The sequence below is a fragment of the Coniophora puteana genome (assembly GCF_000271625.1).
Source record: "Coniophora puteana RWD-64-598 SS2 unplaced genomic scaffold CONPUscaffold_3, whole genome shotgun sequence".
Taxonomy (NCBI): domain Eukaryota; kingdom Fungi; phylum Basidiomycota; class Agaricomycetes; order Boletales; family Coniophoraceae; genus Coniophora; species Coniophora puteana.
The window spans coordinates 580,760-604,560 of NW_006913055.1; the positions used below are offsets into that span (position 1 = coordinate 580,760).

The 23,801-nt window shown below is 50.6% G+C and overlaps 7 protein-coding genes across 7 annotated transcripts in view; 1 reads left to right on the forward strand and 6 right to left on the reverse strand.

Moving 5' to 3' along the window:
• Positions 1-2,988: 2,988 nt before the first annotated feature.
• CONPUDRAFT_150799 (uncharacterized protein) lies at positions 2,989-4,076 on the reverse strand (the record flags this gene model as incomplete). The annotated part of the gene is made up of 2 exons (XM_007767461.1): positions 2,989-3,568; positions 3,616-4,076. 2 exons carry the CDS (start codon positions 4,074-4,076, stop codon positions 2,989-2,991), a joined length of 1,041 nt encoding a protein of 346 aa, XP_007765651.1.
• Positions 4,077-5,062: 986 nt separating this feature from the next.
• On the reverse strand, positions 5,063-6,474 carry CONPUDRAFT_70695 (WD40 repeat-like protein; the record flags this gene model as incomplete). Its single annotated transcript, XM_007767193.1, has 7 exons — positions 5,063-5,179; positions 5,228-5,265; positions 5,329-5,573; positions 5,630-5,686; positions 5,744-5,954; positions 5,996-6,128; positions 6,202-6,474. 7 exons carry the CDS (start codon positions 6,472-6,474, stop codon positions 5,063-5,065), a joined length of 1,074 nt encoding a protein of 357 aa, XP_007765383.1.
• Positions 6,475-7,034: 560 nt separating this feature from the next.
• Positions 7,035-11,497, forward strand: CONPUDRAFT_70696 (uncharacterized protein; the record flags this gene model as incomplete). Its single annotated transcript, XM_007767194.1, has 13 exons — positions 7,035-7,199; positions 7,249-7,387; positions 7,446-7,974; positions 7,997-8,356; positions 8,654-8,798; positions 9,130-9,207; positions 9,270-9,491; positions 9,545-9,620; positions 9,680-10,086; positions 10,141-10,176; positions 10,246-10,473; positions 10,534-10,920; positions 10,979-11,497. The coding sequence occupies 13 exons, from the start codon at positions 7,035-7,037 to the stop codon at positions 11,495-11,497; spliced, it is 3,291 nt and encodes a 1,096-aa protein (XP_007765384.1).
• Positions 11,498-11,625: 128 nt separating this feature from the next.
• On the reverse strand, positions 11,626-14,840 carry CONPUDRAFT_70697 (uncharacterized protein; the record flags this gene model as incomplete). The annotated part of the gene is made up of 7 exons (XM_007767195.1): positions 11,626-11,886; positions 12,129-12,325; positions 12,448-12,523; positions 12,621-12,747; positions 12,788-13,044; positions 13,499-14,440; positions 14,679-14,840. The coding sequence occupies 7 exons, from the start codon at positions 14,838-14,840 to the stop codon at positions 11,626-11,628; spliced, it is 2,022 nt and encodes a 673-aa protein (XP_007765385.1).
• Positions 14,841-15,335: 495 nt separating this feature from the next.
• On the reverse strand, positions 15,336-19,158 carry CONPUDRAFT_70698 (kinase-like protein; the record flags this gene model as incomplete). Its single annotated transcript, XM_007767196.1, has 18 exons — positions 15,336-15,473; positions 15,511-15,577; positions 16,041-16,141; positions 16,445-16,524; positions 16,772-16,829; positions 17,261-17,388; positions 17,443-17,534; positions 17,599-17,720; positions 17,781-17,870; positions 17,932-18,026; positions 18,080-18,145; positions 18,206-18,260; positions 18,311-18,467; positions 18,529-18,557; positions 18,611-18,621; positions 18,693-18,780; positions 18,833-18,942; positions 18,999-19,158. The coding sequence occupies 18 exons, from the start codon at positions 19,156-19,158 to the stop codon at positions 15,336-15,338; spliced, it is 1,647 nt and encodes a 548-aa protein (XP_007765386.1).
• Positions 19,159-21,522: 2,364 nt separating this feature from the next.
• Positions 21,523-22,479, reverse strand: CONPUDRAFT_70699 (uncharacterized protein; the record flags this gene model as incomplete). The annotated part of the gene is made up of 4 exons (XM_007767197.1): positions 21,523-21,727; positions 21,758-22,040; positions 22,226-22,273; positions 22,374-22,479. 4 exons carry the CDS (start codon positions 22,477-22,479, stop codon positions 21,523-21,525), a joined length of 642 nt encoding a protein of 213 aa, XP_007765387.1.
• Positions 22,480-23,010: 531 nt separating this feature from the next.
• CONPUDRAFT_49659 (kinase-like protein) overlaps positions 23,011-23,801 on the reverse strand; it is a gene marked incomplete at both ends in the record, with an annotated part of 8,918 nt that continues 8,127 nt past the window's right edge. The window contains 2 exons of the mRNA XM_007767062.1: positions 23,011-23,117; positions 23,178-23,242. Of these exons, the coding sequence (XP_007765252.1) occupies positions 23,011-23,117; positions 23,178-23,242 (172 nt within the window). The remainder of the gene's footprint in view (positions 23,118-23,177; positions 23,243-23,801) is intronic.

The window sequence follows — 23,801 nt, forward strand, 5'->3', positions numbered from 1 at the left end:
ATTGTTTGCAACGGCAGACCGATCGCATCGCAGGTCAACGCATCACCCTCTCGCAGACCGAGCGTAGACTTGCATGAGCAACGATACGGTCATGCCAAAGGACGACAGTGCCAGGTCGCCTGACCTGCTGATGTGGTCGTACAAGAAATTGAGCAATGTTCCTATAAATAGATCTTCCTCAGCCTGAGATGACCTCAGCAACGTCCACTAGCACGTACCCGGCACCTCCTCCTTCAAGCCCACAATCCTCCTCCCCGGCGATGTGTGCTTCCTGACGAACGGGCGGAGATGCTCGTGCGGCTTACGTCGCACGCGTCACAGCCTTGATATGTTGGCCTGCCTGATGTCCGAGTGCACCGCGCTCAGTGTGCGCGGGAACGCGAAGAGCGACGGTAAAGCCAGCCAAGAAGCGAAGGGCGTGTCGCAGCCCATTCACGTCATGATCATGGGGGAGCAAGGAACGGCATTATCCATGGCAGCTGCAGCTCGTAGGACAGTTCCGGGTGCCAGACGACCGTGGACACGCCCTCATCGATCTCGAAGTCGGGTTGGCATCTTGGTGTTCACCTCGTAAGTAGATTTGCGGTCATTTCGTAGGGCTGACGACGAGGAAATGATTTGTTCTAAATAAGAGAATCAGTTTAAAACTTAAGAATTTTTCGAACATCGAGCTAGACTGCTTCTCGGTAGAGGCGAGGATCGTCAAATAGTTTATCTCAGCCAGCGTCGCTCTCAAGACGCTAGTAGGATCCGCTGCTCTATGCCCAGACGGAGAGGAGGAAAGAAAGGCTAAGCTTACCGCTGAAAGCGAGTTTCTCTCTATCATCCTGAGTCATCTTCAATAGAGCGCGAGCCGTAGGAAGGTCCTTCAAAGCGCAAAGAGCGTCGAACGAAACTCTTGAGGATCTTGCCCGGGCTAGATCTTGGTGCTCTGCGAACACGACTGGTTTTGCCAATGTTGAGTGGAGTAGAGAAGGTAGTTGGAGATTCGAAGGGGCAAATGGTAGCTGAAGCTTGCGAGTGAAAGCGATGTATGCGGTGTGTTGATAGTGTGTGGGTCAAGGTAGGCGTGAACTCACAGCAACACTGGCCCGCCGTCACCTCGGAGCCGGGCACACCACCGCCTTCCTAAATAGGACAACCGGCCGATTCGAGATGGTCACTCAAGCTCAGCGCTCAAGACTCAAGCTCAAGTGCGCACGAATCCAACTGAACACGAAACACGTTGAAGCTAGAGAGAGGGATCACGGTGTATAACCTGACCATTTCATCTAATCGAACACGATGCATGTTCCGTCAAGCTGACCATGGGCTTTTTGTAAGGTGTAAGTTGGGTGTAAGTATATTTTGCCATCACGTACACCGTGACACGAGTCTCTTAGCGCTACGCTCGAAGCTCGCTTTCAACGAACCTGCTCACGCGCGGTTGTATGTTACACCTGGAGGACGATCCGTTACCGCGAAGCTTTTCCCCTCCACGAGCTCCTCCATGCGTCATCCCTGGTCCACGCGACTTGAAATCGTCCAGGTCTTATGATCCTCTGGCGATCAACGAAAAAAGCAATATTCGAGTAGAGTCAGACGGGCTCGTGTATTGATGGCATCGTCAGCGCGGATGGACTTCTATGCCAGGGCAGCGAACCCTCGGCCCTCGAGCGAGTACATTGTCTATAATGCTGAGAGCCCGCGGTGCTCATCTGAGCCGATTTCTCGCGCTGCAATGGTGAGGCAAGAACAAGCAGGGAAGGCTGGCTATTGATAATATCGCCCCAGTGCTACATAGTATCACCTTTTCCGTTTCGTCTAACTGCACTCGCATGTAGTCGCCGCCGGTTTCTTAGGACGTTCATCGCTTATCAAACGTTAAGTAGCCTCGTTCCCTGTACTCTGGTCAATAAATATCTCCTAAAGCTCTCAATAGAACTCACTGGGGTACCTCTTTTCGGCAGTTGATCTTGCCACCCATTGTGGTTTGCCTTCGCTGGTGAAAACGAGCAGCCGTGGTATTGACTGCGGAGTTGGCACCGGATACTGAGGGTCCCCGAATTTAATGAGTTCCCACCGTTTATTTCCCTCCCCTTTCCAGATCCAAGAACGAGCGACAGCCTTTGCAGTTGGGTAGCGATAAAGAAATAGGCATCCATCAGTTATAAGAAAGCCTTCTTCGTGGGGCGGCGGCATGTCGATGGAAGGTTCATGCCCTGCCATTTCAAACCAACAGATGCTGATGTTGGTGGCGCTGGTTTTATCAGTGTGCAGACGACAATAAGGGGACGCAGTTGTCTATGCGAGTTATTTGATAAGGTTAGTACATCAGATATGCGGGGACACGCATGCGAGGACACGTTACTTCACTAGTACTGCCAGCTGGTACAGTTGCACCACGTCTTGTTTCGAGTTCTAGACGAGGCGGGTGACTGATGCTCTCGTAAACGGATGGCTATATGAAGTATAATAGAAAGGGGATTACTTACTAGGAAGTTCTCGAGAGACTTCGAGGTAAACTTGGATATGGCATATTGGTTATCCACGCCCTCAATGGGGCATCGGACGGTAGAGGTATGGACATGCCCGTGGCCCCTCCATCGCTGCTAAAAGGGATTGCAACCTCGAACACCAATCTTTCATTACTGTAAAACGTGGAGACTGAGGTGTTTGCATCGGAGTGATCCATCGTTGATTTCTCGTCTGAGCCAGTGCGATGAGGTGATACCGATGGATATAAGCAAAAGGAGACATAATAGGACATAGTACAGCTAGGCACCGAGCCGCGGTCTGACTTTGCCTGGCACTAAGTACTCGAATTTACTCAAAGTCATTAATATTGCTGTCTACATAGGTACCTTGTGATCGCTGGTGACGGGACTGTATCGACTGATTATGTTATTTTGACTTAGCAAGAGGCTAATTCCGTACTCAAGGCGTACACTAGTGTTGAGCTACGGATAACTTCTCATGAAGAAAGTAGGGTTTGGTGGATCCTTGTGTCTATTGGCCGGTGTCGTCGCGAAATGCGTCGATGAATACCCTCTGCAGTCTCTCTTCTCCACCATCTCTGCCTAGTATCTCCATACGATGCGCCAAAAATTGTAAGTGGGCCTGAGGAATGGGTGAATGAGCGATCTCAAGTAGCGCGCCTCTGATCTCATCCACAGCCATAATGAAAATTGCATGTTCTTCTTCGGCTTGAATAGATAGTCGGAGTAGCTTCATGATTTCTTGGTTCGCTCGCGAAAGAACTTTAAGTACTTGACCCAAACCGAAGCGAGCTGAGCCGTTGAAGATGGAGGAAAGGAGGTTGGTTGAGTATTTATGACGATGCGCATTGGCGAGCTCCTCCGAAACTTCCTTGTGCAGATGAGAGAGATGGGCGACGAGGTAACGGCGGGCTGCGGCGAGAGAAGAAGAATGCTTTTGCAATTCAATGACACTGGCGCCAACCCGATCGGCAAAGTCGGCGAGCGAGCGGTTAGCGGAAAGCGTTAGTGTAGCGCAGTCCTCTGCAGTGGAACATCGAGAATTCCCAGCTTTGAGAGCTTTGGGGAGTAGAGACGATGCTGTCAGAACGCTATTTGACGTCAAACAACGTAATGGTACGTGGGCATTCGGACTGACCTATGGGCAAAGTGGCTTTTCTTTGCCTCAAGAGAGTTTGAAAGCCTGGCGACGCTTTGTAACTTGACGTCGGCATCCTCGAGTTCCTTGATCAACGCTCGACTAAAGGGCACATGTAGAGCGGAAACTTGAGGTAGAAGCTCATGTAACATGACGCGTGCTTGAGCCGGAATTGGGGAAGCTGCGTCTCTGACAGGATAGCCAATTCGGCGAGTCTGAGCCGTGTTAATATCCATGATAGAAGCAAATGGTGAGAGGGTTTGGTAGTGAGTGCCCATGTTATCGAACCAACGGCATACTGGTGTGGAAGCGGTGAAGGTAAGACCGCACAGCGGGCGAGCACCCGTGGCCAAGAGAACGAATGTCACATGGAACGCGGCAAGAAGCACATAGACCCGAATGATCAGCCTGGCGGGAAACCACGTCAGGAGGCTCAGGAGTATGGTCAGAGGGTTGAGCATGACTGGGGTGGGCAGTGCGTCAGGAACTTCTTCCCGTGTTGCTCCCGTAGAAATATGCGGGGAAAACAACGCACTCCGATGACAAGTACAACGACCTGGCGGTAAGCAAAGGAGAACAATAGCGAGACTGTCATTCCAGGGTCGCACGTAGGCATCAAATTTGAAGTTTCTCGTGTAGGCTATTCAAGGGTTGAGCGCAGACTGTAAGCGGCGTGGCTCAGGAGCAGGAGGGCGGCTTTCGGCTCGAGCAAGTCTCCAGGCAAAGTTGTCATGCCGACAATATCACGATCACGATCTGGTTCTCCGAACTCAGTTGCAGGTAGCAAACTGTCGGACCAGGGTTGTACAAGACTCGGTCAGTCAGGGCGCTGACAGGCTCCAAGGTCAGGGTTCTGGCAGGCAAAGTAGGGTCAAGTAGGTTCAAGTGCGTACAGCCGGCAACACTAGCGACTACCTCAATTCAGTGCTGTGCGGAAAAGCCAACAAGCTAGCACCATGACGCAGTTAATGTTCACCTGCAAAACTCGGCCAGGGCTCCACTAAAAAAAAAAGCAAAACTCGGCCGGGACGGTGGTCCGCCGATAGCCGCTCACAGGGGCCGAATTCCGGATATCAGTTCCGGGTAGCGTGTGCCGAGGGCAACTTCCGGTAATCATTAATCATTAATCAAGTTCAAACGTTCAAATCACCGTGCGCAGGCGCGCGGTAACGCCCGTTACCCTCAATGTTCATCAAGTGCATAAAGTAAACACTGAGATCACGCAGAGACTGACTTGAGAGAGGAGCATACAGGATGAAAGGAGTCGACACAAACCGCTTTAAGCAGGTGTGATAGTAAAGGCTGGACCTTCTCTCTTTAACAGACGGCGCTTTAAGGAGGATGCCATGACCTTTACATAGCACCGAGGGCGTAAATGTCACATATCGACTAAGTTCACAGCATCGGGTGCTTATGTCCTTGAACAAGCCAGAATGAATGGCATCATTCAGCGGCGGTCAACCTCAACCTCAACCTCAACCGTCTCCCAAATACTGAATCCACATAGGCCATCGCCTCGTAAACCAACGGCGACGCGCAGTAGATCTCCGGATAGAGTTTGAGCCTGTAACACCTTGAGTTATGACCATGAAGGAATAGGGAGCACTCTTACTGCGATTGCTGGTGCATTCGCCAGTTGCGTAACGTGGGCTATGCGAGAAAGTTTCTCAGCGCCAGAAACCTACAAGAAAAACCTTTGTCTGCGTCTCTTACCATCCAACCTTAAACATTGAACCTCAGTTCCTGTGAAAACATGCCAGATGGATGCCACTCCGTTGGAATTGCTGGCAAGAAGGGAGGTATCATCATGGATGAAAGACACTGGACTTCGTTCTTTCCGGCTACTGATTATGAATGATTTCACAATGAAGCCAGTGTCCATATCGTAGATATCCACCCCTCCTCGGAAATCTGACACAGCAAGATACTGGGCGCTCGAGGACAACGCAGTCGTAGATCTATTTTCAGGTTAGTGAATGGAGAAAATAGATGTTGATAGATATTCGCAACATACACATATCCCGACATGCTGACATACCACCGAGCAGAGCAAGAATTGACGTCCCAGCAGCTAAAACATAGCAATGCTCAATAAGGAAGCAATGCAAGCGAAAGGATCTTTACGTACACAACGCCGTGCGTCAGATAGGAAACTAAGACGTCCCCAACATCGGAGAAAGACGCCGTAGGGTTGGTGTCCGAGCCAAAGGATTTAAACGCATTAGGCGGTAGCCAATGAACGGAGGTCACTATGACCTCATGTTTCTCAGTAACAGCAGTCTTTTGCGGCTCCCTGAGCGCCGCGTAAGCTTTCCAATGACCTTCCTCACCAAGTGTCACTGGTTATTAATCTATCGACGATGAGGGAAAGAGAGCGCACCTCGTTTGCTCTTCCGAGTCCATAATCTAACCTCTGCTCGCGCTGCTGTAGCCAAAATCCTTCCGTCAGGATGTGCAGTCATGCTCTCCAACGGTAGCGAAGCGTGGCACAAGACGCCCTTGACTCTGAGCATCTAAACGATATGGGTATATTATCAGGAGATCTTTGGCACGAAGGTTGATCCGCAGTGACGCAATGAGCATTACCTGATCTGCCTCATCCGCGGTTACTGACATAAGATATCCGTCTTGAAATCCACAATGAAGCTCTTCATCCCATGAAGTCCACAATAGACTTCGCGCAGGACTCCGGCCTTCGGCGTAGTACTTGACTTCCCCAGAATTCGTGTCCCACATGATTACTTTCGTGTCCTCTCCAGCGGAAGCAACGACATCTCTGTTGGGATGAAAAGCTAGGCATCGTATGGGTTTTGAGTGTACAGTAGGGAACGTCAGGCGGTGCGCATAACGAAGCACCATCGCGTCAATCGCAAACCCATGCTCAGGCCCAGGACGCACACTAGCATAGGCCCACTCACGTGCGTCTTGACTCACCTAATTATAGCCATCATCCCATTGATTATCAACGACGTTCAGAATCCCATCTCATCACCAAGGACATGATATTGGACTCTGTGAACACGAGTACGGTTCGCCTCTAGTAAGCTTTCTAACTCTGATTGATATTTTGTGCACATCACGCCGCAAACGATTCAAAGCTGAGCGTTGGGCATGAGTGAGGGTCATGGACACCCGTAACACCCGTAGTACCGGCGCTATCGCGGACAAACCTTTATGTCCGAGTGTCTCAATCGCACGCTAGGGGCTAAATTCGGACAAAGAATCCTTCCTAATAAAAGGAAGCCCTAAGGAAGATAGGGTATGCTGACCAGTCATCGGGCTAAAGGCTGCTAAAGGTAGCCGCGTTACGCGCCGACCTCGGAGGCCCCGTGCGGCGCGGAGCTGGAAAAGGCGCGCATGCTGTCGAGAACCTGTGAATTTCGACTCTGCCTTCCGGACCTCCCCATGTCGGTTCGGATATGGGCCCGCCAAACCATGCTCCCCTCCCGCGTGCACGCCACCATTCACAGAACTTGGATACTTACGTCGACTCTCTCGCACAGCAAATTGCGGACTTTAAGGAAGATATTGATAACGAATTCATTGGGACCAAACGACAGGTTCAACTGGTAACCAAGGAGCAGGTCCATAATTTGAGGTTTTGTCGACTACTAAGTCTAATCAGCTTCTCAGACCCAACAGGACAAGAGGCTCCATGCCGCTGAAGAAAACACTGAAACTAGGTTCGAAGTTACTGACGCTCGCATAACGCAATGCACACAGAACTTCTTGGCCCTACGGCAAGATTTTCAGAGTCTGCGTCAGGAGCTATGTACGTCATGACATGCCAACTCGACGTCCACATTGAATCGTACTTACCACAGAACCAGCTAATTGGCCTCGCCATGATGTTCTGGATGATAAGCTCGGCAAAGTTTCCGGCGAGCTTCAAAACTCCACGCAAAAGCTACGGCGTTTAGAGACCCTCGTCCTCAACATGCAGAAGCAGTTAAATGCGCCGAAGCATTCTCTGTTCCAGGTGGACTCTACGAACGAGACGCCTTCTACTTCTTGCCTTTCTCATCGGATCGGGGACAATGGTGTCGACGATTCATGCGACGATCCAGATGCGGACCTGTGCTCACACTTCGCGAATTTGTCGATCGAATATCCAGAGACGTGCACTCTTGACATAGAGATACAAGAATGGAAGATGCATGAAACCACAATCGACGAGGCTTTATCTTCATCTCTGTTCATGGAGACCGTTCAGGAGGAGAGTTGGGTTTTACAGCTGGTATACTCTTTAACCGCACATTTTCTGACTTTCCCTGACTTTCTGTCCGGCTCACAGGCAGCAAACGAGGACCACGTTCAGCATGAAGACGATCCACCCCCGATGGAAAGTCTTCTCATAAAGTTCTTCTGGTTTTAAAACTAGACTCACGTTCACATTACAGTTGCCGCCGCCTCCCGTATCTCCATTGTTGGAGCCGTCAAAACCGGAGAGCGCTTCTGTCAATAGTGACATCGAAGACGTACCTGATATCTCAGAGAACACGACTGTAGGCCAAACGATCATTTGGGCGGGGGAACTAGCTGGTACCCCCGGATCGCATATCCATACTGCACAGTTGGACTTTCAAGGTATCATCTTGAGTCAGGCTTTCAAGGTCAGCGAAGGGGCCGCGTTTGTAGCCACGTCAGGTGAAGTTTCTAGCTATGCAGCAAACATCATTGACAATATATTCAGGATCTTCGCCTACATCAGCGCCTTCTGGACACTACGAGCTGATGATCGGTCAGCGACAATACTCCCTGGACCTCGCGATCGTGGACCACGCAAGTTTCCTTATGCCATCATGCTGATATTCGCCGCTCTAGTCTCAATTTGGCTGCAATTGCCGGCTAGACCTGGCACGTATTCTGTAGGCGCAGGTTACGAGCTACTTCAGGAACCCGCTGGGAGCGCTCGCGCTCTGACACGTTACATTCAGCATAGCAGCACCTTTAATTATTGATATACTTACATGCATTTGCGCTCATAATATACTGTTCTTGCACTTCGAGGTATACTCTCGTATGATCCCTTAACTAGGACTTATGAAACCGTTTCTACCCAAACGCTCAAAGGCACTTCATGGCTGCGCGCTGAGGACACTGCGTATCCTTTTTCAAAAGACACATGCCTCCTAGGGGGAGACTTGGGCCAACTCGTCCACGTCCAGACGTCACGCGTCAAGGTCGTTCGCCACGTGCCGCAGTCGGAAAGAATACTCCGGAACCTGCTCCGGCATTGTTCTTTTGACGGGGTGGCTATCATGTATGCGGCAGGGTTGCTCTAGGTTGCTCTTGTCTCCCTTTGTTCTTCGCTACGGTGGCACCTATGGCACTTAAACTTCACCCGAGTCAACTCCTTGGTGGTGGCCTTTCAGAGCCCTTCCTCCTCCCACTTCCTCTCGGACACCTTTGACTCGAAGAACCTCTCGGGATACGTACGGCAAAGCAGCCTCAAGCGCTCCCACTCAACATTCTCTCCCATATATCCACAGGCTCTCATCCTCTTGAATCAAGCTTGGTAAGCTGTTCCCGAAAGCGGGCTGGACTGCGCTAAACCAAACCCAGACCCGCAAGGACCTACGCGCTTCCTCAGTAAGCGCCATCTGACCGCGTATACCTTGACCTTTTTCTGACGCTCAACAGTGCCGATCCAGGTGTTCGGCACTCGAGGTCTTCAAATCGATAATACGTTGATTATTGATGAAGAAGAGCCTACCACTCCCCAAAGATTTGACACGCTTAGTGACGGATTCCGCTCTCGAGTTCGCGTTTCAGTCGAGACGCTCGACAGACCCCATGCTAACGCGCAAGGGAATCACGCTGGTAATGATGTGGTCATGACAGACACTGCGGAGCACAACGCTCACGATGCCGATGTATGTTCTTCGCGTTTTCAACACACGCTGTTCCTTACTAATCGAGTTTACAGGCGGAAGGGAATATGCGCATCAACATGAGCCCGAATCCTCTGTCGTCAGCTGAAGCTCAAGTTCACAATTTACAATGTATTGTCGCTTCCATCCTTTGCACATATGTTCGCCCCTCTGACCTTAACCCCCCGCAGACGATTCTCCTCTGCCAAACCCTACACCGCCGGCTGTCGTGCCTATTGGATCTGTCGGCACTTCTGCTGCGTTTCCCATCCCCGCTGTACCTAGTACTCCTACTCCTGGCACTACTGATGTTAAACGCTCTGATCAGCCCGCCTTCGTCCCTACAGCCAATGGTACGGCCACGAACGCCAATGGCACGGCCTGGTTTAGATCTGATGCTCTCCCCCCGTTTGGCATCGCCTCCGCTGCTGTCCCAGCAAAAACTTCGTCACACACCGAGAAGGCGCGTCTTGGCCATCCTGATATCACACATAAAGATGAAAAGAATGAGGAGGATAATGTTGATGTTGTGATGACAAGTTTTGACGAGAAAGGTCCCGAGGAGCTGGAGAAGGACCCTAACTACAATTTCCAAGTCGTAAGCTACCTCCTTATATTGTTCGAATTGGCTTCTTCTAACATAACTCTATAGGATGCAGCTTTAGCACATTTAGTAAACGGGCCAATGGTTCGTCTTTCTTTGATCTTTGGGTGCCCTATTTTGAAGGCATTAACGCATCGTGATGGATGCTTCTAGAATGTTGGGGCGACCAAAGGTGACATAGCCGTGCTAGTCAACATAATTCAAGATCTTTGCGACAAGTGGGCCACACAACGGCCTTCTATCCGGGTCACCCGTCAGAACCAGCATCAGATTTCAAACGTGGATTCGGTTCTGTCGGCGACGGCCGGACCCGGAGGAAAATCAATTTACCCCCGGAGTGGAGTGCCCACACATCGATGCAAAGAAACTCTGACACTTCAGGTACGTAGGAAAAGTGGTATTTGTTAGGTGCGCCGAATCTAACTGTAAGGGCAGGTACAGGTCCGCGTTCATGCCCTCACTCTGCTAGGCCGCCATTCAAAGTCGGACCCGTTTCCCGATCCGCCAACGCAACAAGAACTCACTGTATTTGAAAAGTTCAAGCGTAACGGACCGTCCGCCACCAACTTTCGCGTAGAGCTGCCAGGGCAACCACTGTCCACATGGAATAGAGAAGCTGCCGCTGTCTTTGCCGACGATTTTATCACGAAGGAGATGTTTGAGTGCAAGGAAGTTGAAGACGTGAAGAAAGCTTTCACAGCTCACTTCGTGACGTTGCGGAGCCAATTCCTATCTCTGCAGGAAGAGAACGAAGAGGTCGACGAATCCAAGGCTCAACGCCTCTTAGACGAGGAAAAGGATAGGGCTCGGGATGCCCGCCGCCGTTGGGTCGGTCCTTTCTCCTATCCATGTGATCAACGCAGCTGACAATGTTCACAATTGACAGCTTCGCAATCGGCGCGCTAGAGCCTGTTTGGCTCATCCAGACCTCAAACGTTATATCAAAATATGGAAGAAGTTACCTATGCGTGCCATGAGCGGCGATGAAACCGACCACAATGGAGAGGTTCGCTATGCTATCCTAGGCCACACCTGGCGATCCTCGTTGGCAACGGAGTGGCTGAGGGTGTTTGACTGCGTCCATCTCTCCACGCGCTTCCATGCTGATGGACGCCCGAAGAGGGGAAAGCTCCCCCATTATCGAGTTCCATCCCGTCGCGTAGAGCACCCTGACCAGCCAGAACCCAGGTTACCCATCAATTTTTACGATGAGCACTGGTATGCTTCGCTGTCAGAGCTTGAGAAGAAGCGTCTGCATGCCCTCCCACCTCTAGATATGACTCACACAGAGGATGTTTTAGCGTACGCTCTTCCCGTCCATACATGTTTTACTGCCTTTACTGACATACCTCCTCTAGCCTCGCTCAAAAGTATCGCCATGTCAAGAATAGGAGGATTATCGTGACGAACGAAAATATACAACATCGCGTATAGTTTCGTTGCCCCAACTCGAACGAGCAAGAGTTTATACACACAGCAGCAATATGTTAAGGCTGATGAATGATAATAGAATCACTAATATAGTTCCTGTGGTCATGTCTGAATCTTCCTAGTACCAGCCTGAGCGTAGTTGGAATCCATACGTCGGCGCTGGCCCTCTACGGGGCCGATAGCTGCGTTGGACTTATCTCCACCCTCTCGCCCAAGGCGGTATCTTCCTCGCGCCCTCCCATGCACCTGATATCCCCGCCGTTCTGCTCCATGACCTCGAACGGCTCTGTCTACACTTGCAATGACAGCAGATTGCCACTCCATCTTCCATCGATCAAACACTTGCCAGCTCAGCACAGGCCACTGTCAGACCATCGCTCCGCCGTGCTATCGAGGAAAATGGCCCTCCCCTGCGACTGCTCGTTGCACAAAGATGCACCAAGGACGGGGACGAGTGGTGGCTACAAGCGAACACTAGGGTGCGTGTACTACGTTCCTATCGGAAAGCGTTATGCTTATACATCCCTGGCGACACTTCCAGATCCAAAGTCTCCATCGTCCGCTCTGAGGAACACCCACTACACGAACACGAGTTGACGACCAACGCTTTCTGCGTCGACGGCTCGAGCTCGATAGAGGGCTCGGGAGGCAACCATCCTCTGCCGGGGCGACTTGCTAGTCGCTTCGCTGCGTTTCCACATCGACGGCTCGACGAACACACAGTCTACGACGCCGAACTCGTCGGCCTGATCTTCGCCGCCCACCTTCTGACCGAGCTTTTCCAACCAGATGGGCCTGTTCCCTTCAACAGTCAACCAAGCACCAATCCTCTCATTTGTCAACACCTATCCTAACCAAGACGTGCTCGATGCCGCCGTTGCCTTGACTGAAGGCATCCCTCGTACCGTCGCCCAGTATACATACGTTGGACGCCAGTCCATCCAGGGATCGCCAGAAACGAGGCAGCGGACGAGCGAGCAAAGCGAGTTGCCCCTGTCGTCTATGCGAGAGGGCGGCCATGGCCGCATCTCTCAGTCGGCGCGTCGTCCGAGAGGCAGAGCGGCGCATAGAGAACCAAAAAATGAGACGCTCAGTACCCTCAAAGCCTCGCCCTGTTGGACGCTCATAGCAGTTCCAAAGCCCGGCTTCCCGTCCAGCCGCTTCATGGTCATTGAGACACGCTCCCTCGCCGACATGCCATCATCGTTTCTCGGCCTCGTCTGACTAGAAACGAATATATCGAGAACTAACACCACAACTTCACCTACATGTCCAGCGAGCCGCTCCGCCTCGGAGCCCGGTTATCACTACCTCGCGAACGTCTGCAGCTGGCCAGAACGTCTGGGCTTGACCTCGAGTCAACCGCAAACCCAGGACCCAAAACTCGTTTACCTCCTTCTCGGCCACGTTCACGGAGCCAACCACGTCGCCATAGGAAGCCTCCAGTCCTTTCCCTGCAGCACCCCCCACTTTTTCTTTCTTGGTATCTTCCCCTTCGCATAGGCACGCTCCTCTCTTTTTCTTTTTTATTATTATCCACATTATGGACGAATAATTTAATAACATGCCTCACATGAGCCATCCATTTGACCGATAACACCACACTTTGAGCACATCATCTTCATGTCGAACATACTCGGACAACTCCCTTTTGGCGAACCCCTTTCAGACTTATCGTCCCTCACCATCCTATCTCTCTTGTTATTCTCCCGCCACGCATATACCATCCCCGCTTGTTTACAGTCTGTACTTCTCGCAGTCTACACTGCGTGCTCGTTACTGTCTACTACAAGCCCACGCCCCAGAGGGTATGAAACTAGTATCGACAATAATAATCAAGTTAGTACTACGCAGTAGCTAGTAACCTTGAATTGAGCATCATGGACAAGTCTTGCTTCAGCTGATTACGTGGGGATCATCCACACTCTGGCAAAGAATGTGAACGTGTGTATTGGCTCTAGGCATGAATACGGACACGGTACAGACACGTTGTATCAGAGCCCCAGTTGGTCAACAACTCCACAACGACTATCTGTGTAGCGAACTTGGGCACCAGTAGCTCATCTGGTACAGCAAAAGTCTGAACATGAGATGGGGCGTCTTTCTGATAAGTAAAACGGGTCAATGCCACAAAAACATCGTTCTTGTGGTAGGGTTTACTCGGGGTATCTGTTAGGAAGTGAGTACTCCTGCAAAACTCGAGCTCGCCTATATGCCAACATAAACTGCCGCTTCCAGCGTCGGCGACCATTTCTTCCACATAAGAGGGGTCCAGCAACGCCCAGATTTTGATACTTCGGGGAGCACTTTGCTGTTGTTGAGTGGAGAGAAGGTCTGGTGGTGCGTGATCGATGGTGATGTTTGTGACGACAATACGTTCTTGAAGATAAATCCCGACATGACCCGAAGAACCTGAGAGCGACCAGCATTCACCGACGCTAATGTCTGGCTCCAATATGACTGAGGTGGGTTTGATATGTCGCCATGCATCGTTGTAGCCCTTCCACCAGCCAGAGATTGATCCCAAGATGGACTCCGGAGGCTTCAAGTGCGTGTCAGTTGTGAGCGTCTTTATGACCCTGGCTCCGCCCCCAAACAGAGCATAATCACGTCTTGCAATCATGTCTTTGGACTGAGTGCTGATTGCTGATCGGAGAGTTTCAGCGTGAAGAGTGGACTGCCGCTGAAGCTGAGTTTCCATAGCGGAAAGTCGTTCCACCAGGTCACCTAGTAAGGTGCCTTGCTTTTCCAGATCTCCTGGCGAGACAAAACGCTCCGCCAAGTCGATTAAAGCGGTGACTTGTTCTTCTATGGCTGATTGGCGATCTCTTTGAAGCATCTGGCCGTAGATAATCTTCTCAAAGTCATGGTGCTGCGCAGGTGTGTAGCCGTAGGCGTCGTGGTGTGAAAGTACGGACTTTGAACCGATATATACCAACAATAACGCAATGGAGAAACTTAAGATCATTGCAAAGAAGCAGCTACAGGATAACTTTTGATGTCCAAGTAGGACGTTATTCCTATGGCTTTGACTGATGCGGTCGAACTCAGACGAAAAAGCTTCTTGTTCCGACAGGCCGGAAGGACGGTCAGATTTTCTCTGTTAGCTAGTTCAGAATGTTCTTTCCACCTAAGGAGACTTAGATTACACCTACCTGGCTGACAGGCATGTTAGACACGGTTTGACCATGCAGGATGAAACGGCTCAAAGGATAACGCGTGGCACTGTCTTGCTTCAACGTTTCTGCACGAGTCTTTGCCAGCGGGTCAACGTCTCGGCGGCGGGGTCGGAGGAGGCTGTCATGGGCGTAGGGCATAGACGGATGGCAAATTTGCCGTTGTGGTGATGATAGGCCACTTGGGGGAAAAGTTGTGTTACAAAGACCAAGACAAGCTATCAACAACGCGCGGTCGCGCCGAACTAGCCGGAGTTAATTGCGTCAACATGTGTAGTAAGCTTAAGCAGTGAATTCATATCCTTGATCAATAGCTCCACGAGCGTATTGCGTTATTACTCTGACAAGCCCGATACCTAGTATACAGCGGATCTTTGAGCTCAGAAACAGCGCTCTGGCGTGTGTCGAAAGCGAGAACAGGTTTTAGGGGCTTCATGTATTGTACTGGTGTGTTTGTACCAAGGCACTACGTGAACGTACCCAGACCAAGGCAGGCCCGCCTCCTAACATAAACCAGTCATAAACCCTCCTCTGGTTTTCCCATTTTATGACGCCCTTTTGATTTTCAGCAGCAGTGAGCGAATACGGACTGCTTTCTCATTCCTCGCTATATGCCAGTGCACTAATGCCCTTACACTACTCAAAGTCCTCGTGGTAATGCATCATCCAAGGCACCGGCGTGTAGTCGTCGCTGGGGACGGGTAGAGATCGGGACTGGATATCCACTAGTGAGTGATCTGCCTGAATCCCCCAGATGGATTCTGAGCGTCTCCGCTATAAGGCTACAGTTGTGTAGTTCAAGTTTACGAACAGTGAGAGCATCTCTCGTACACCAAACGACTCGCACGAGGACCAAGCCTGCTAGAGCGAGGTACGTACTGAACGACATTTGTACACAAAGTGAGCTCATGAAACATGATCCTCAGTCCTCATAGACCAAGAGCTTAGGCAGCGAGGCTGATTAGTCTGCTTCGCTACGGCATACTCGTCCCAAGACACCAAACATCTCCTTGCATACCCGGTCTATTTGACTTGCCGGTCACTACTCATCGCTCATTCACTGACTGAACGCAATCACATCTACGCTGAATGGTGTCGCCTTTACACAACGGCCAACTCGAGCAACTCCGATCCAGGAGAGGGCGAAGGTGTTGACTCAGACAAACACAGACGGCGTATCTGCTCTCATCCTCAGTCGCCGAGCCTGCATCCAATCTTGATATCCTAATCTTACGGACTTAATGAGAGTCTCAGGCGCGTAGACGGTGACGGGGTGCTAGCCACAATCTTCATGGATGGCTCAAAACTCAACGGAGAGGTAGCCACGCTAAAAGTGCGTACTCTTCAAGGAGTTCTTGGACTTCTACTAGGTGAGGTCTAATTGCCTCCTCGCTGGTTCGAGCTCTGACGAACGCGAACACTGTAGCCTGAAGGACCCAAGCCTGATTAATGTACGGATTTTGTCGAGGCGACGCTCGAAGGTGCCCAGGCGCGTGCTATCTTTCTATCTCTCACTCCACCTTTTTCTTCCTTTTTATAACCTGTTGATCTGAATGATTTCCTGAGCAGTCTGATATCTCGATGAAGAAGACCGCTTAAGTCCAGAACACTGCCCAGCGAAGGGCTGGCCCTGCCGATGGTCGTGTTCAAATGAGCTCGTTTCCGTTGTACCGTTGTCATCTAAGAATATGTATGGAAACGCACTCATAGCCAGCAAGACTCATTACCATACCCGAAACTCGCACCGGCTTCTTCTTGGCTCCTTCGTCTGCTAGACGAAGCCCCGAGCTTCTCTTGGATACTTCTGCAGCTCTGCGGAGTCTCACTATTGTAAGGCACATGCAGCGCATACGCTTCTATCAGAGCTAATCGTTATAGAATTTAGAATGTCTACATCTGCCGACTCTTCCCGTCCACCATTGCAGGCCACTTCTACGTGCAGGCGGCGTCACTGCCCTCGCTGAAGACGGCGTCCTGTTCGAGCAAATCCAGGCGATGGGACGTTGGTCATCCGATGCCTTCAAGATCTATATTCGCAAGCATCCCGCGCTCCTCGCGTCGACCATGCTCACTCGCTAGCTTCTCTTCCTGCCTCGACTCTTCCTCCACATCACGCGCTCCGCGCCCTATCTATGCTTTCAAACAAGAAGCCTAACATGCCATAGCAAGGCCGGAGGTTTCGAGCCGAGCCCCATAGCTACGTCACACATTCCGAGCATTCTTTCCGAGCATTTTTCTTCCCTTTCCCTGACTGTATACCGTTTCTCCATAATTTCTACGATACACTAGCCTATGCGCTCAATACACTCGGGCCCTCGGATCAACCTGCGGGCCGCGTTGGCTTTTGAACTTTACGGATGCAACAGGACCGGAGACTCAGGCCAGATTAATAAAATGATACCGGGATGAGGTCTTCAGATGCGTCTCATTCTGCTGAACATGATCACTGTGATATATGCGATAGACAACCTCCTAACTGAATTTAGTCTTAGGTATAAACTCTGCACATAGTCGCCAGCAAGCCCAAGCGCTCAGATTATCCTAGCAGTTTCCTCATTCACATTGACGTGACCCCTCAGCACCTCGCGTTCTTGCCATAAGGGGAGGAGCCAGGTGTGGGTTGGAATTTGGGAAACAGAAACGCGCTCGGCAGGATTAGGTCGAAGGATGTACACGATCAAATCCTTTACTGTAATGCTGTGAGCTTCGCGCACTTATATAATGATAGAAAAAGAAAACACACCACACTCGCTCGCATACGCGCGCAAAATACTCCACTTAATTTGATAACGGTTTTCCCCTCCATCAGCCATGAAAGGCAATTCGCCAGTCAACCTGCGCGTATAATCAAATTAGTTTATCTAGTGGACGCACGTGTAGCCATAAACAGCAGACGCACATGAGGAACAGCGTCACACCAAGACTCCAGCTGTCGACCTTTTCATCGTAGCTGCGCCTAAACGGTAATCCGGCTATTCCCTTGACTTCGGGAGCCATGTATGCAACTGTACCGCAATAAGACTTTAAAAGGACTCAACCGATCAATAAGCTCTTTACCAAGGTTAGAGAACAGCGACGCACATGCAAGAAAGCACCATCTGGGACAGCTTTAGCCAGACCAAAGTCTGCTAACTTTGCCACTAGCGGCTGCATAGAAGCGATGAGGATATTCTTGATAGACCAGGGTTATCTTCATGACATGTATTTTAACCAGCGACGTAGCAAGACTCACCGCTGGTTTGATATCGCGGTGCACAATGTTGCGACTGTGTAGGAATCGTATGGCATCGCACATATCAATCATGACCGCTTGGGCATCTTCTTCCTCTATTGATATCACGATAAGGATATGTTCGACATTAAGCAACTGAAGAACGTACTGAGTCGTTTACGCTCGTGCAGAAGTTTATTGAGGTCTCCATAGGACACATATTCCATTACAACATCTGCCCAACGGTGGCCACGTCTTTTGTTGAGCAAGGTACTGGCCAGCCAAACCCACTTACAATAGCAGCGCTCGCTATTTGAGTTCCAAAGGGCGATGAATTCCACTATGTTCGGCTATAACTCACAATCAGAAGCCGGGTTCACTCTTAATAAATATGACTTACGTGTTGTAGATCGCTCAGCAGGCGAGCTTCCCTCACATCATTCTCGCCTTGGAAGGTCAAAGAGCCCGGTTCCTTTGGAATGATCTTTATAGCGACTATCTTGTTGGTCCGACAATGGCGTGCCAATTTAACAACGCCAAAACCTCCTTTTCCAATTCTTGAAGAACATCATGGATGTGAATCTGGCCGGAGACATGACTCATAAGCAGGAAACCTACGAATCGAGGAGGTTATATGTGCGACTAAACTTTATCCTAGTTTAGTGAATGCATGAGATCTAGAGCATAGTCAACTACTCACTGAGTCACCATCTATTTCGGTGAATAGAAAAACTGTCTTCTGCTAAGAATAGTACTGCGTCGATGTTGACATTAATGCTCACCAAGGGGCGGCTCAGCTCTTGCCAACATGACCATGTCACCGCTCTTGATCTCTCGTCTCTTGCCACGCTTGATCCTGTCTTCATCGACCTGACGTTGATTAGCAACAAGCGCTACTAAATGCCACCTTGTGTTTACTTACGAATGCTCCGTTACTGCTCACGAACGTCCCGTTGCTGGATTTGTCATGAATCATGATGTAAATGCTTCCATCCGGTCGTGCCTTGCGTTGGATGGACAGATGCTCGTGGCCTAGCAAAACCAAAACGTCATACCGCAAACATGATCAAGAAGTCACGATAGCATACTGATGATATCGAGTAGGATGGCGTAGTCGTTGGCATCCTCATCCCGGCCAATTAGATAGCAGCTCTTTTTAATATCAAAGAACATCTCGACGTCCCCTCCTAGCCTGGGATCTGTGCAGGTCAGTTTCCCCCATGACTGCGTAAAAGGCGACGGAGACATGAGTAGTAACAGCGTATTGGGGATTGACAGAAGCTTTGGGGGATGAAACGGTGGGTGAACAATGAAGGTCATCCTCAAAAGGAACGTCGACCTTTATGATGCTACCTTGCTCGGAGTCAAAATCTTGCTTTGTTCCTTGAAATGAGGCGTTTCATGCGTGACCATGAGGGCCCTCCTACCCAAAAGATGAAAGCAAAGTCAGCGCGTATATGGGAAATTGGCTCTGGTCAGTTGGCTCACGTCAGTCTCGGATCATGTCGGGCGCTAACTTGACCCTCGCCTATCAGATGTGCTGTATCACGTTCACAATCACTGATATGATCCTAATCAGGCCACTCGTGGGGCATAGAGACACCCGAAAGTGAAGCGTAAGATGTCGTAGAGGCCGGCCAGTCCGGAGACCGAGTGACCGTAAAATTGGTAGTCACGTAACTGTACATGCTACAGAGCGAAGTATGCAACATGGCTACGGAAAAAACTGTGAGTACCGACAATGTAATTCAATGGGGAAAGGTTAGCAAGATATCTAGATGAGTAAACGATCCTCTGACTTGCTAAAATCCCGGCAAAGAATGCATTAAGACTGAATAACGTGTTTTATCTTGATGTGGATGGGGGTGCAAGAGCAGGGAGGTAATGGCGCTGGCTTCTCACTGAGATGCAGCGCTCCAAGAGATATAGGAGGGCGGCTGGGGGGGTAGCGCAGCAAGAGGGGCAGAAGAAGCACAGCGGGGAAAGACGAAACGAGAGATGCCGAAGGGGATAGGGATCGGGTGTATGAGCGCCCCAGATGAGGGCTGTGCTGACGTTGGGAGGATATGAACAGTAGGGTGGTGCGAGCGCGCCATGGAGAGGCGAACGCGGACAAAGAGCGTGATGGATATCTGTTGCTCCATTGCCTTCTCCCGGCGCTCGACATCTCTCGTGCAATTTTCGGACCTCTTGCCAACGCCGACATACATAAAATCCGCCGCATTGACTTCTAGACCTGATGGGCAGAGATTAGCCGTCCCTCATGTTGTCGTCCGCCCCCAGCACCCTGAACATGGAGAGAGGGGAAGCTGCTGCTCCGCTTGAGGGCCCATGTCAATACGGTTTATTGACGCCCAACGGGGAGTCCCCAAAGGCGAGAGGTAGCGCTAAGGATCCCATAGAAAACCGATTCGTGGTATGGTGATCACCACCGAAAGCGAATTTTGCATGACGGGCCTTTTTGCTTGTGCCGAGCTTCATGTCGCTGTCCTTGAATGCTAGAGCGCGCGAAGACGCAGCGGGCGCAAGCGAGGCAGAGCGCGACGTATACTTCGGGAGCTTCGAAGCGCGGAGTGGGCGAGTAGCCCGAGACGCCGAGGTAGGACGAGCCGCCAATGGAGCCCAAGACAAAGGCGGCGCGTTCTTACTGTTCCCATGGTTGGATCTCGAGCGCCGGGCCCGCCATTTGAGTGCATTTTTTGCTTCTGCTTGGTCCACCATCAGGTCTCCGCGCACATAAGAGAGCAGAGCAGACTACGCACTTGGGCAACAATATCCTGGAATTTCTCCTCATAACTCTCCATCTCCAGCCTAGTCCGCTCCTGACCTGCATCAGGTTGACCCGCTCCGTGCACCTCGGACTGACGATCTTGTTTGGAAGCGCCCAAAAACTCAAATGCGCTGTGGTGGATCTCGCGCGGCAGAGTGACACATCAACGACACAGGCAAAGAGATAGAGGGTGTGGATGTCTTGAGGGGTACTGGAAGACTTGCTGATGGTAAGGAGGATGTAGAGCTCCTCGAGTCGCTGGTACATGTAGCGGACCTGGCCCATGTCGATGGAGATGAGCCGCGAGTTGGTTGGGATGAGCTTAGGGAGAGAGGTGAGCAGCGACTCGATGCGCATTCATGGTATCCGATATCTTTGGTGGGAGAGAACGGCTTTTGAAGATGTGAGGGCTTGATTCAAGGGAATGAGCATTGGAAGCGCACCTCCGTCGCCTTCCGTACATACCGAGGCTGGTAGGACGACCTGCGATTGTTGAGCGGACATCCCTTATGGAAGGGTGGAGAGCCACCATTTTAGTCAGATTGGTTGAAGGTTTGCCTCCGAATCCCTCTTGTAGCCGGATGAAATCTGAGGATGGTCGGCGGAACGAGCATGGACAAATGCAGATATAAGTATGCATGGGTGAATTGCTCACTGCCCGCGTACAAACAGGGTCCGGTGGCTGGGCGTTCTTCAAAGCTTCAGGTTAGGGTTTCCTGAACTCAGTGCTTCGCGTGTTTCCTGTACATGCGTGCCCCCCATCCTCGATGCGGTTGTTTGCCATCGGCCCTCCCTCCAGTCATCTTATTAAGATATTCATATACTTCTCGATGCTTTGTGTGTTAGCTGGCGGGCATACGCGCGCCAAGTTCTGCTCCGTGTTTTGCGGGTCCTCCCTTGTTGGTAAAAAGCACCCATATACCTTGCGTATACGCCGATCGCAAGATATCCACTAGCCTGGCCAATACCCCATCTTTCCCTCTTTCGCATCTCACACGCATAGCCCTCAGTCTCTGCTGCTCGTCTGCGTCCCAAAGAATTCGCGAACTCCCGCACAGGCGTCACATGCAACATAACTCAAACAGAGGCATTGGATCATCGGTCTGGCGATAAACTTCGGTCTCGCCCTCAGGCTCTCTCCGATGAAGGAGGCACAGCGGAAGGTCGTTCCGGCCCTTGTATTTGATGTCATGAGCTGGTGATACTGCTGCGTTCACCACGCGTATGCCCTTCTTCCTCGGACTGGCCAGTTGTTTGATGTCGATGTGCAGCCCAACTGCGAGGAGTCTCAGAAGGCGCTCGAGATTGAAGCGAATCACAGAGATTAAAGGAGTCGGTGTCTCAGCGTTTCCGCGAGCATCTATTAATGGTGATGGTGAATGCATTTTTAGTGATAACAAGGAACGCTCGACAAGTAGGGAGACATTGAAGTAAGTCAGAATATCCCTCATCCTTTTCGCAACCTCCGTTTTTAAAGCGTGATGTACGTGTGAGTTATGTCAGGCCAATCATGCCTCCTTAAGGTCCTGCCCGTCATTAACAGACCATCTTCACCAATGGGAACGTTCGGGGAACGAAATCCAAGGTTGGAAACTACAGCGAGTTGGACAAGGCGAGCAAGCGATCACGAACAGTGTGCGCGGCTTCCGAATTGGTTCTGGGACTCGATCTGAAGAAACATGCTATAGCTCACCGCTTTGCGGACCACCAGAGTGTTGCTTGGTTCGAGTTGAATCCTTCGAAGGTGTGGGCTTTTGGGCAGCAGGGGTGTTGAGAACAAAGGTCATACACGTAGGCATATCCAGTCATTTAAACGATGAGAGTAGTATCTGGATGTCAGGCGTCGAAGGTCAACTACGGCCGGCTGTCTCTGGACGCAAGGAAGAAACTAGTATATGTCCAGTACTACCTACCGCGTAAGACAAGTTGCATGTCGTACTTGGATTTCCACGTTGTATACAGACTTCTTGAGCAAGCCAAGGGTATACAGCCAGGTCACCGGGCTAAAGCAACGTACCATTTTGTTCCTTTTCACTGTAATCTTCTTGGCCTCCCTTCACTCAGGTACAAGCTGTCATCTACAAGAAGCGCAAAACATATATACTAGAAGCTGAAGCGCTTTCTTTAGTCTAACTTTGCAGCAGTTTATGCTAAAAATAGAGAATCTCGTATCCGAAAGCCAAGCTGCAGTCGTAATTTTAAGGATAAAACCCGCTGCAGAACCGCGGGGATTAGGGCTGTATTGTCGTAACATAGTACATAGAGTATTATGTACAGCAATATGGGTCAACCACGTAAAAAAGAGAAGGAAAAAACACGGGAGTGTGACCTTACACGAGACGCGCCTCCTTTTCAAGCCAGGGATGACTCTTGGCTCTGGCAAGAGACATGCGTCTGGCGGGATCATACTGAAGAAGGCGGTGAATCAAATTGGTAGCTGTGGGGCAGTCCAGCTTTATATGAGGCGAATGTGACTGAGCATTTACTAGAAACTTACCGGAATTGCTTGCTTTTGCCCCCTTGAGGAGCTTCCAGCGAATCTTTCTCTCTGCGATGCGGATCCTAACATCAGGCGACGCGATATGGGTGAATGGCAACATCAGGAAAACGGCACTTCGATTATTAGCCGAAATGAAACTTAATTGTTACTTTTTTGGTTCTCGGCCCGATTTTCGGCTTAGGAGAGATTTCGTCTAAGTTGACCCCGCGTTCATAAGCATGCAAGAAGAAATAAGCACCATAAGACAGGCCGTAGCAAAGAACTGAAGGTAGCTTCGTACGGGTCCCACTGAAGGACAATAATTCACGGTCATTAGAATAATAGTAAAATAAGTACAGACACTATGCTACACTATCTCGAACGCATGATGGTCGGCAAATCGATTTACATAGAAACCTTGATAGTTATCGTAAGAGCTGTAGCACGTCGTTCCGGGTATCACAAACCCAGGCCCAAACATTGGTAGTAGATGAGCTGCGCGAAGGATAGTATCAACATGTATTACCTCTACATGGGGCGCGCCATTGTCATAGAAAGACGGGCGGACCATGTACATTCCCGTATTCTCATTACGAGAGTCTCCGTCATAATTGAACCAATGGACGACAGCGCAGGGATACG